Raw genomic sequence first — 12,294 nt, forward strand, 5'->3', positions numbered from 1 at the left:
ATTTCCTGGCTGCTGGTGCCAAGACTGTTGACTATGGAGCCAAGCAAACTAAAGCTGTGTACAATCTCAATCTCTTCACCCTCCATCCTGATGCTAACTAGAAGAGTTTTAAAAAGCACGTAGTAACACATTTCTCCAATAATTAATGTACTTATGAACTTAAAAAATGCTCCATGAGTGAACTTTCCTGATTGTCAATACATCATACCAAATGAAAGCGGAAAAGATTGCCTTCTTTGTTTCTGATTGCTTGGAAAGAAATTTCCATCTAAGCCTTTTATCTGCTGAGTATTGAATATAGCAGCAGCATTTTTATAAGCAGCACATTCATAAAAGAACCAAAATGAATTAAAAGGTTGTGTTTATGTGAGTCACTCAAGTTAATATCAATTAATATTAACTGAGAGTATCTGTTGATTTCATTTTTGTCTCCTCTGAACGTCAAAGTCACCATCATTCCCTTGGGAACACCCAGCATTGTCCTTTCTTACTCTTGGCTCTCCAATTTACACACAAGAAAATGTACCTTCAACATTGTTTAAAGAGAAAATTTTGTTCTAAGCATGTGGGGTTGAGTCTCTGCGTTCGAGCTGGGTACTGTTCCTCAAGACTAAACGGCATAAAGCACACGTGTGAGGAGGGGTAACCCCTGCATGGAATCACACAGACAGCAATGGAGAAAACGGACAGGATGTAACAACACCCCCCTGCCAAGAGCAAACAGATCTAGGAAGAAGGTCAAGTAGGAAGCTCCTTGGAGGTAAGGAGGGTGAAACTTCATCTCGCATGATTGAGGCATCTCGGAAAGAGGGTCCAGTTCTTAGAAAAAGACATCATGCTGGGAAAGGCACAGGGTCAGAGAAAGAAGGGAAGATCCCCAACAAGACGGACTGATACAGTCACTGTAACGACAGGTTCAAAGACATGAGACATCATGAGCACAGAGCAGCGTAGGGCAAGATTCAGATCTGTGACTCATGTTCACAGGCTCACCGTAAGTCTTAGTCGACGCGATGGGGCCTAACAATAACCATCTTTCTACAAGCAAATATGTGCATATTGCTATGACCTGATCTCTCACAATACCTACCAATATATCTACACACTCACACACATACACACACATAAAATACACACAATATCATGCATACGCATCCCACATACGTCCTGCTCCATATGTCAGCACTATTTGTGCCATCTATCTGTCAAGCTTTATTAAAATTCCTTTTGATGTGTATCTTGGCTCATAAACCTCTACAGTACACAGATATTGCCTCAGGGAATGTCCTTGTGACACTGAGTCTCTGAAGATAGGACAATAAAACAGAAATCTTTTAAACTTTCAAGTTCAGCCTATGGTATCACACACCCCCCCCCCCAATATCTCCTGTCAGTTCTCTACAAAAGCCTTTGCATGTTAAATAATTACAGGACACCTATTGTTCAGACCTTGTTGTATAGCATCATCTGGTAGAAAAACATAAATGCATTCAGAGATAACCGAGAACAGAGGCAGCACTGAGGTGAGGATAAACTGTCAGGCCTGCTCATCTTTGCGAGGCTATTTCGGAAGCAGCGTTGTTTGAGTTACAGCACTCGAGGTTTATCCTTGGGCCTTTTTTATTTGTGTTGTACCTTAATTGGCACATTTCACCAGTGGCTGTTCCTTATTAGTAACAAAGATGTCTGCTTGGAGCTCACAATTTCCATGTTATCTGATGGCCCCAAAGGAGCCTATGTATTCCACGGGGCACTGGCAACGAGAAGACATGCCCGTAAAAAATGAGTTTACTGAGAGCCCATCATGACCGAACACATAGAGAATACCCCAAAGGAGAGGGGGAAACCACAAACAGAAGTCTGAGTCACGAAGACAGTCAAGAGGGTAAAGAGAAACTGTGTATAGACAGGCAAGATGTAATGTTATTACCCGACCAACCAAAATAATCGAGAGAGATTTTTATTTTCCTACTATACCATTCTGCAATAAGACCTCTCAAACTCTGTAAAGTGCATCTATGTAGATGGGCTCGACTTGACGGACTGGTCCCAGTATGGCCTGACCTGGAACCCTGGCGGCATAATCCTGAGGAACTTGTGCTGCTAATCTAAGGGTGGTGTCTCATTGGTGGTTCAAATCCACCAGAGACTCCACAGGAGAAAGATGCAAATATCCTCTCGTACAAGATACAGGGTCTGAACAATACCCCAAAAAACAAAAAACACTGGAGCATCAGTGATGAGTCAGTTCAGACTTCATGGTAATGAGGTGGGGTGTTTTTTCCCCTGTTGTTGTTTCTTTCCTGTTATAGAATGGTAACAAACAGTTCTTGTCCAAGCATCAGTCCACAGACCATACTTTGTCACCTAATCTAGACTGTACTGATGTACAAATTAATTCTCTTACCAATTAAAAAAAAAAAACGAAAAAAAAAATGCTCTCAGTCACACTGCTTTTGCCAATTTCAAGTTCAAAGTTCTATTTCCACTCCCATTTCCATTTAACATCCTGTACTGGATGCTATTATCCACCCAGTTTCTTGGGAAATTCTCTACCTTTATATTCAGGACAATGTGTTTCCCTGGTTCTTCTCCTCTTTGGCCTCCTTGTCTGTATTCTCTTAAGTTTTTATGTCTCCTGATGTTCATCAGATGCTTCTCTGTTTTCTCTGTGGCTATATGTTAACATCATTTGCCAAAAGCACGAATTCATTTATACAGGGAATCTCAAATCAATCAAGAGGAAGACACTCATTTCTAAATGGGAGATACCTAGGTAGAAGGAACTAGGTGTTTGATATCGGGAATGTGATCTGAGTAGGACAGACAGGGAGCTCCTGTGTTGGTGGGTTTCTGCTTATGTCGTCGAAGACACCCTCTGTTGAACCCATGTATACTGAGGATCAAGTTGGAAAGACTTCTCGTCGATCTCCCATGGATGTCGGCAGTTTCCAATCAATTGCCTTGCTTCGGCAACTCAACTCCTTACCACTAAACCAATGTTTTTGTGAAGCACTGTCGAGGTGGAAACCACACTTGGTTGACGCTCCAGTGGGTTTCTAGAGGCAGTAAACCACATGGGAGGCAACTGCCCAGCTTTCTCCCAAGGAACAACTGCAGGACTCAAACCATGTACCTTCTGAGGAGCAGAGCAATTCCTTAGCACTAAGCCACCAGAGCTCCTCTAAGCCAACAGAGCTCTCTAGTGAATATAAGAAGTTATTACAAACAGATACAGACTACACCAGAACAGGAAATGAGAGATATACACCTTTAAATGGCCTGGAAACAAATGTCTCTATTTTCCTCTGTTTTGTCCTCTCCTCTTAACAGAGCCAGTTTTCTAAATGAATACATCGAGCATATGTGTTCTGCAAGGGAACTCAAAGTTAATAATACACATAACTGTTTTAATATCAATGGGACTGTTACCTCTACACACTCTTCTGTGATGCTTCCCACATGCTAAACTAGAGAGAAAAGGCTTTCTCTTCCTCCAGCATCTGAATTTGCTGATGCTTGTGATGTCTAGTGTTTTAGTGCAGTACCTGGAATGTGGTAAAAGTTATACATTTTGAATGAATTATGCTAAGCTATTTTTATCGGTACAGCTCCTTATGCTAATATGATTTTGTTTCTCTATTTTATCAAGCCATTATTTACTTATCAACTGCAAACTACTCTCTAAATATAATGTCCACATCATCATCATCATAAGACAGCTAGTCAAATCACTTATGCTGACTTAAAAGTTGGAAACATAGACGCGTTATTGATAATTTAAAAAGATCGGCCTCACACTGCTTATTACTATCGTAATCTACAATGAACAGTTATCAATTACATCGCTGAATGTACTGACCACAGGGGGGAAAAACCTATAAAAAGATTTCATTCACCTAAGGATTTTCTGTGGGTTTCTTTTTTCCTGGATCTTGCTACAAACAGTAACTCAAATCAAAACATACCCCAGAAGGAACAAAACCAATAACTCAAGTAATAAATACAACAGGCAATCTTGTCTTATGCTTTAAATTTCTTCCAACAACCAAGCAACCAAATCAAATACCATTTCTCTTTCAAACTCTATCGATGGTAAACTCTGAAGGAAGCTTTTGCATCCTGAGGATGCTTTTTTCATAGACTTCAGTGCATCAAATTTGATCATGTTTTCCAACCTCATACTCTATCAACCACCTGTGTTTTAAAAACAATTCCAATTAGTGTTTTCTAGGCACACATTTCTAATTCACCCATTCAGGTGGGTGAACCTGTAAGATACTGTTCATGTAAAAACACCCATCTGCACAGAAGACGACAGAAGGCTGACGTCTGTTGAAAATATTCTGGTCTTACCAAAGAGTAAAAGCTGAGCTTCCATTTAAAAGTCCTGAAGGGAAGGAAGATTTTAAACAGTAAAATAGACAGGCAGATAGAAGTAGATCGATACAAGAAAATATTTGGCAATAGTTCAAGTTCTATGCATCCCCAGCTTCAACATCTGTCTACTATGTACAGAGAGAATCAATGAATATGACTTCTACTGGGTACTACTGACACAATTTACAGCTGTACTCACAGAAGCCACATTTAGTTGGGGAGAACATATATGAAAATCATGCCCTGTTTGTGTAAATGAAGCCATAATGGGAGATCAAAAATACTGTTGATTTCCATATTTATTTCCAAGAGGAAGAACTGAAGCGTGGTCTAAGTAACCACTTCATTACTGTTTTGATGTAGCCTTGCTGGGCCCTTCACGATGTCTGATAAACTTTCAGCATCACTGCTCTTTTTCGGCAATGGGCTTGCAAAAGGGGACAAGGGTGGTTTCTGAGGAAGGGGGATATTTAAAAAGGGTCTGGACCCTTTCCTTCGAAGACTGCTCAGTACACTATGGTTTTATGTTCATTTCAAAGCCTCGTTCTCTACCACCTCTTTTAGTACAGACTGAAAGTATGGATGGAATTTGGTGGGATGTGAACAAGGTTTGAGGTATTCATTTTGGTAAATCTAGAAACCACAGTAATTCTGAAGGCAGAGTAAGTAGCTCAGAAAGGTGACCTCAGCTTTATACATTAAAACAATTATAGGTCATAACTGGTAAAGTCTTTCCCCATTTGAAAATATTATGTTAAATGGATCATATAATACACACAGAGAGGGCACTTAGCTTGAGCCATTAAGGATATCACTAGCCTTGGACACACCTGTGTATTCTTCTCTCCCTGGTAACCTCCCCAAACTCTCCTCAGGATGCAATCACATTCCAATTACTGTGCTTATTATCACTTTTAGATTTTCTTTGTCAGTTATTGCATATATATTCTAATTTTAAATAAGTTATCCCTCAGTTTCCACACTTCTGAATGCTATAAAAACAAGGATTCTCTTTTCATTTGATTGATTGATTGTTGTTGGTTGTTATGTTCCATCGAGTCACTTGCAACTCAGCAACCCTATGTACAACAGCCCTAAACTCTGCTCTGTACTGTACCAATCACACCATCTAGGATACACCCATCGCGATTAACCCCAGTCACTGAATCAATCCACGTCATAGAGGGCCTTCCCCTCTTGCACTGTCCTCCACCCTCCCAGACATGATGCCCCTCTCCAAGGACCAGTCACTCCTTAAAACGTGTCCAAAGTATGTTAGACGGAGTCTCAGAATCCTTGCCTCCAAGGAGCAGCCCAGTTTAAATCTGTCCAGGATGATTCTGTTTGTTTTCCTAGCAGTCCATGGTACCCTCCATACTCATCTCCAGTACCAAAGCTCAAAGGCATCAATTCTCTTTCTATCCTCCTTAGTCATTGTCCAACTCTCTGATGCATAATAAGTGATAGCAAAGACCATGGACTGTATCTGACGCACCTTAGTCTCCAGAGAGACACCATTGCTCTTCAGTACTTTAGAGAGGCCTCTGACAGCAGACTTTACCATCGCAATATGTCTTTTAATTTCCTGGCTGCTGGTACCAAGAGTGTTGACTGTGGAGCCAAACAAACGAAAGCTGTGAACAATCTCAATCTCTTCACCATCCATTCTGATGCTGTCAATTGGTCCAGTGGTGAGAATCTTTGTCTTCTTGATATTGAGCCTCAATCCATATTGAAGGCTGCAGATTATATAGAGAGATTATATTCTTTAAAAAAATACTGTTCTTATTTTCCGTTAAGTAGGAACCTACTCATAGGTTCACTCCCTTCAGTGAGTTTTCAGGGGCTGTTTAGCTACAAGGGAGGCAATTGTCCATCTTTTGCTCAATGCGCAGCTGCTGGATTTGAACCAGCACAGCTGCATTTAACAACACAGCTTACTACAATTAAGCCAGGAGTGTGAGTGTAGCTTATTTTGACTGCCAAATAGGACTATGTGGTATGTATTAGTAATAAATTATTTATATGAACATTTGGGATCATTCTTTCTATGACATTGTAAATAATACTAATGTGAACAGTATTTTACAATGTTTACTGATAACACATGTGTAACAGTTTATCCAGAAGGAGCAATTACACAGTTTCAGGATTTACATGTCTTTAACAACATAAGTTGCTTTTCAGCATGAAAACATAAATTTGTACTTCTACGTGAAAACTATTGGAGTTCCTGATACTCCACATCTTCCCAACACCTAGCACTCTCAAAAAATAGCTATTCAAACGCAAAATATCTTGTGGGTAACAGGACCAGATACAACAGAATAATATAATACTTCTTAACAGACTAAGAGTTAGCTATTCTTAATGAAAATCAACTTGTTCATCCAAAGGCAAGAATAAGACAGTTCTTATTTTTATACGATGGCAAATACAAGTTTTAATCAGAATTATTTTTATGATTACACATCAGTCCTCTATTTTTTAAGTAAGAACATTCCCTACAAAGTTGTGTCAAAACATTTGTGTCAAACTGCTGTGTTTTGCAAAAGAGGTAATACTTCCTGTCAAAACAATTAATTAATGATGCTTTCCAAGATCTAAGAAGTCACTGTTAGTGAAGAAGGAAAAAAATGAGAAGAAAAAAACCAAAACAAAACCCCAAATCAAACTTCGCAAAAAAACCAAAAACCTGAAATGAAGATACAAATATGCGAAAGGTAAGTTAGATTATCTACCTTTTGGCATTTTCCAAATCCCTTTTCTAACCTTAAATTATCTCTTTCCCCCTCAACATTTCACCAACTCTAAATCACTCAATTAAAAGACCAGAAACGGACTTCAAAAGTATGAACAGGCCTTAAAACCTAAAATGCATTTTTGCTTGTCTTCATAATTTAGTTTTATAATATTTAATCTTTATTACAAAAAAAAAACAAAAATAAAACCCTTTTGCTTGATGAAAATCATCAAGGTTCAGACAGGTCTATTTTTTGTTTTGTTAGTTACAGACCATCTGGTAATTATCAGGTTGTTGAATTCAGTGTTAGCAATAGTCACATTCCTCAGCTATAAACTATTTGAGAAAAAGTTTCTCGGTCTCATTTAACCTACGGTTGTGTGAAGAGTGTACACATACACATTCTATCTCACACACACACACTGCAAAGATTTCAGTACAGGACTGATGATTTAAGTTGATTAGGGGCTAATGAGGCTCGAGCCATTGAAGTCAATATTCACGTAGCACAATATCCAATAACCACATATCCATAGTTTTAAGATGACGAATTACCTTCCAAATGCACGTTGCTACTTTTCCAATGAGGATATCACAGAGAGAATGTTTATGGTGGGGCTGAGTATTTCGAAGTAAAAATTTAAAGGTTATACTGCTGATGGTTGACCTATATTAGTCTTGATCATCAGAGTAGCATGATTAATTTTGATAGACAGATAAAGAACTGAGAAGTTAGGAAGTTATGAAGGTGGATACCATTTCTGGGAAGTCGTTGCTCCCACCCTCTGAGAAAGAAGAGAAATATGCACCAACAATCTCTAATGCAGCCCTTTATGCCTCTTTTCCAATTCTTACCTGGACCCCTCTGATGACAATATGTACATCTAAATGAAGTCCATGTTGTTGTTGTTATGTGCCATCAAGTCACTTGCAACTCATAGTGACCCTATGTACAACAGCCCTAAACTCCGCTCTGTCCTGTGCCAATCGCACTGTCTCTGACACTCCCATCCCAATTATCCCAGTCACTGAATCAATCCACCTCATAGAGGGCCTTCCTCTCCTGCGCTGTCCCTCCACCCTCCCAACCATGATGTCCCTCTGCAAATACCGGTCCCTCCTTACAACATGTCCAAAGTATGTTAGACAGAGCCTCAGAATCCTTGCCTACAGGGAGCTGCCCAGTTTAACCCTGTCCAGGATGAATCTGTTTTCCTAGCAGTCCATGGTCTCCTCAGTACTCTTCTCCAGCACCACAGCCCAAAGGCATCAATTCTCTTTCTATCCTCCTTAGTCATTGTCCAACTCTCTGATGCATAACAAGTGATAGCAAAGACCATGGCCTGTAACAGACACACCTTAGTCTCCAGAGAGACATCATTGCTCTTCAGTACTTCGGAGACATCCCTAACAGCAGACTTTCCCATGGCAATATGTCTTTTAATGGAGTCCATAGTTAACTAAAATACAAGAAGTTATGAATTTTTAAGTTTATCTATAACTCTAACTTGAATATCTTCACGTTTCTCAAGAGCAAAATTCATATTTCATCCATAAAAGCAAAAGTTTTAATTTAAAGTCTATGTGACTAAATTTTTTATTGTTATTTTTAAATGAAATAGAATTGCTAAAATGTGGAATACATGGATCTTTCATACTTCTTTACAACTGACAGACGTCTTCAGGTGATCAGATTTCCTGTTGCCTTTAGACCTGGCAAATTTCTTGTTAATTCATTCCAATGTTTTTCTTCAATAAGAAATCATTGTTTTAAACATCAGAATGGAATGAACTTAATATTATCAAATCCCGGGTAACTGACCCCTTTCGGGCCTCATTACAAATAACCTTTTTGCACTCTTAAGTAAAATTGTTAGTAATGGATAATTTTGAAACAGATTCCAATGGACTGTACACAGAGAAACATTTTGTAAAGATAAACATGATTTTAGGCCAAAATGTAAATATTTGGAAGATCCCTGTGGAAAAATATGTAACAAAGCAGAAAGGCACCAACAGCTATAAAATAATACGATGCACTCTTTGGCATCAATAATCATGCAATGGAAAAGCAGTATTTGGCAATAAGCTTTGATCACATCTGACCTTCTCTGGGTGACTTGCTAGATTCCTGGTATATAGTCTTTTTCTTTTACTTTATCCCTTCAAGTAATCTTTTCATATGTTTGTTGAACAGCGCTCATAAATAGGCAGACACATCTTATAAGAACAGTTAAATGTCCCAGGAGGAGGTGAAACAAAGGTAGTCATCTTCCACACGACAAATAGTCCATGTTTAATGACAGCAATGGAGAAAGGTCCCCTTTCCCTGAAGGTTTCAAGGCATCACCCTCAAGAAAAGGCACAAAAAGGTGCAAGTGATTTATCTTTCTCATAAGCCCCATGCAATACACGACATTGGATTTCTGAGATGAAGGATAACAAAGGGGATTCTCGGGCGAATCCATCCTCTGGATTCATTAGTCCTTTCTAATCTGGCTCTACAGGTGCCAGCAGAGGGCTCCTCCTTCACTATTAAAACACCTGGCCACTTAGACAAGTGTGACAAAGAAGAAGGAAGGCCAATTGCTGGTGTTTTGAAGAACAACTTGTCACCACCTGAAGGAGTGACAGAGATGGCCAGCTCGTGACTTCGTGGAGGATTATAGCCTTGCACAGATGGTTTCAGGAGTATTTATCATCCTTAAACTGTGATCAGAAATGCCAAGTGACCACAGAGGCAAGGCACCTGTTTTTTGCTTTAGTCCTGGTAGAGGTTTCTTTGCTCTATTGCTGATAAACATCGACATTAGGTTCTGAAGGACGCAGAACTACCTGAAAACCTGTCTGCTCCCAGTCATGAAAGAGAAAAGGCAAATTTGCTTTCTGACATTTAGCTGATTTGTCCCAAAGCAAAGATCAGTGGAAAGAACTTTTACCTTGATTTTTTTTTAAAAAAAGAGTTGTTTGAAGAACAGAGTAAAAGAGGGGAGGGGATGGAAGGCAATTAGAAAGACAGCAGCTCTTCAATTACCTTGGACACTCGATTGGCGACCTCTCGGCCCACAGTCAGTCCCTGGACGAACGTCCTGGCGGCAATGAAGGCCCGCGTGACCTGGATCTTCAGTTTGCGGGGCACGTCCCCGAACGGCTTCAGCTGGTCGGTGTACTTGCTGACACACTCCAGGTAGTCCTCGCTGAAGTGGTACTGTGGGTTGATGAGCTGGAACATCCGTTCCAGGAGCCGCGCCCAGAAGTCGTTGAGCATCTCCTCCAGGTTCACGTTGCCCCCCGTGTAGTATCTCTTCAGCTCGGTGAAGAGGTCCTGGAACACTTCGGAGTTCTGCATGTACAGCATCCCATAGGTCCTGACGAACATATCATTGAGGGACTTCTCTGCATTCTCTAGCAGCTCTCGGAAAAACTCTGCAAGAACAAGAAAGTAGCCACAAAATTAGAGATCTTTATGGGCGGGTGGAGACACCTACTTTCTATATAAGTAAGTATTGTCAGAGGGTATTTTTGCCAGCAAAAATGGGCCCAGTGATAATAGCAACAAGGAACCATTGATAACAATCTTCAATTAGATTTGATTTACATTTCTGATCTTCCACAAGCTGAAATAAACAGACCATGGGCTTCCTATTTGGAAGGACATTTCTTAACACAGATATTTACCACGTAATTAATACCTCTTCAAAAATACATTAGTTATAGATTGTCCTCCTTTCTCTTTCATACTGTCCTCAAGTTGGAATCGACCTTCAGCTGACTTTATATTGGGTTTCTGAGGTTGTAATTCACATGCTTTACCCTGCCCATCTTTCCTCTGCTATATTTGAACCACTACAGTAGTGGTAAACTATAAATTTACAGAAATGATGTTAGTTATAGAACAGAGTTCAGGTCTTTAGTGCAAAGGTCACTATGAATCATGTTTAAGTTGATGACAATCGTTTCTAAATGAGACTAGTGCTGTTATATCTGGAGGAACATTCTTCCACTCTGCACATCACTCTTTGTCAATGTGTGCTGTATGAGGTAACCTGGGTTTGCTATGATGCTGAACCTTGCGCCATTGAGGTTATCAAATACCAGAATGGTCTCCCAAGGTGGACAGTGTTTGGTGGAATGCCCAGTTGTAAAACAGGTTTGGAAGCAAGAGTGGCATCCACTTCCTAAACCATATGCCTCCGGAAACTCTATGAACTTGGAGAAACAATGAGTCATGGAAAGGCATCATTAGATTTTTTGTTCACAGAGTCACTATCAGTTGTGCGCAAATTGATGGCAATCAACAAAAACCACCTCTTCAAAATTGGTCAATTATTTCTTCCAGTTATTCTTATATTACAGCAAATCTTATGATTTGAGAGAAACTCAAAACTATGTTGCGGATGTAGTGTGCAGAGAATTTTCATGAACACAGATGCAAATGGGCACTGATTAACCCATTTGCTATAGTCTATTTACAAATGTGTTCTAACACTAAATTTAATTAAATTGCGTATATTTGAAGTAGATAGAAAATGGGACATTTGAATTAATGTAATATTTTGGACTCTGGAGTTCCTATATATAGCAATCAATTATCAGTGCTCAGAGAGTCATCATGCAATTAAATTTGCTTAATATTAAAGTTTAAATGAATATATTTTGGGCTTCTATAATGAACCAAAAAGTCATGAAGTATCTTAAATTATCATTATAAGCATAACCAACCCTTATAAAGAACTCTAATAAAAAGTACAGGCCATTGGGATTTCTGGTTTTGAGATTCTAAATGACAACAGGGATAACAAGAAAGGCACTCTCCTATCCTGCATTGGCACTGACGTGTTACAGATTATCACAGGATACGAAACTTCAGACAATTCATCTGATTGGCTGGAGTTATCCTCATGAGCCTTCATCTTAGGGTCTGTAAAAGACGCTCACGTATTTATATTTACACATGAACCTGAGTAAAAAACTTCAATATTCTCCACTTGACCGCTGCTCCCACTGATATAGATTATAGACTCAAGTAAAATAAAATCCTAGAGGTTTTTAAAGACAAGATAATGTTTCCGGTAGTTGACCAATTCAGCAAAGTAGCAGGATACAAGATCAACATACAAAAATCAGTTGGCTTTCTCTACCGTGACAAAAAGAATACAGAGCCAGAACTA

At 39.4% G+C, this 12,294-nt stretch overlaps 1 protein-coding gene across 1 annotated transcript in view; it reads right to left on the bottom strand.

Annotated features, from left to right (window-relative positions):
* The window catches only part of GPC6 (glypican 6), a 1,593,112-nt gene that overhangs the window by 777,085 nt on the left and 803,733 nt on the right, over window positions 1-12,294 (bottom strand). The window contains exon 3 of the mRNA XM_006879575.1: window positions 10,158-10,549. Within this exon, the coding sequence (XP_006879637.1) occupies window positions 10,158-10,549 (392 nt within the window). The remainder of the gene's footprint in view (window positions 1-10,157; window positions 10,550-12,294) is intronic.

Source organism: Elephantulus edwardii, unplaced genomic scaffold (genome assembly GCF_000299155.1).
Source record: "Elephantulus edwardii isolate Elephantulus edwardi_28Jun2011 unplaced genomic scaffold, EleEdw1.0 scaffold00004, whole genome shotgun sequence".
Taxonomy (NCBI): Eukaryota; Metazoa; Chordata; class Mammalia; order Macroscelidea; family Macroscelididae; genus Elephantulus; species Elephantulus edwardii.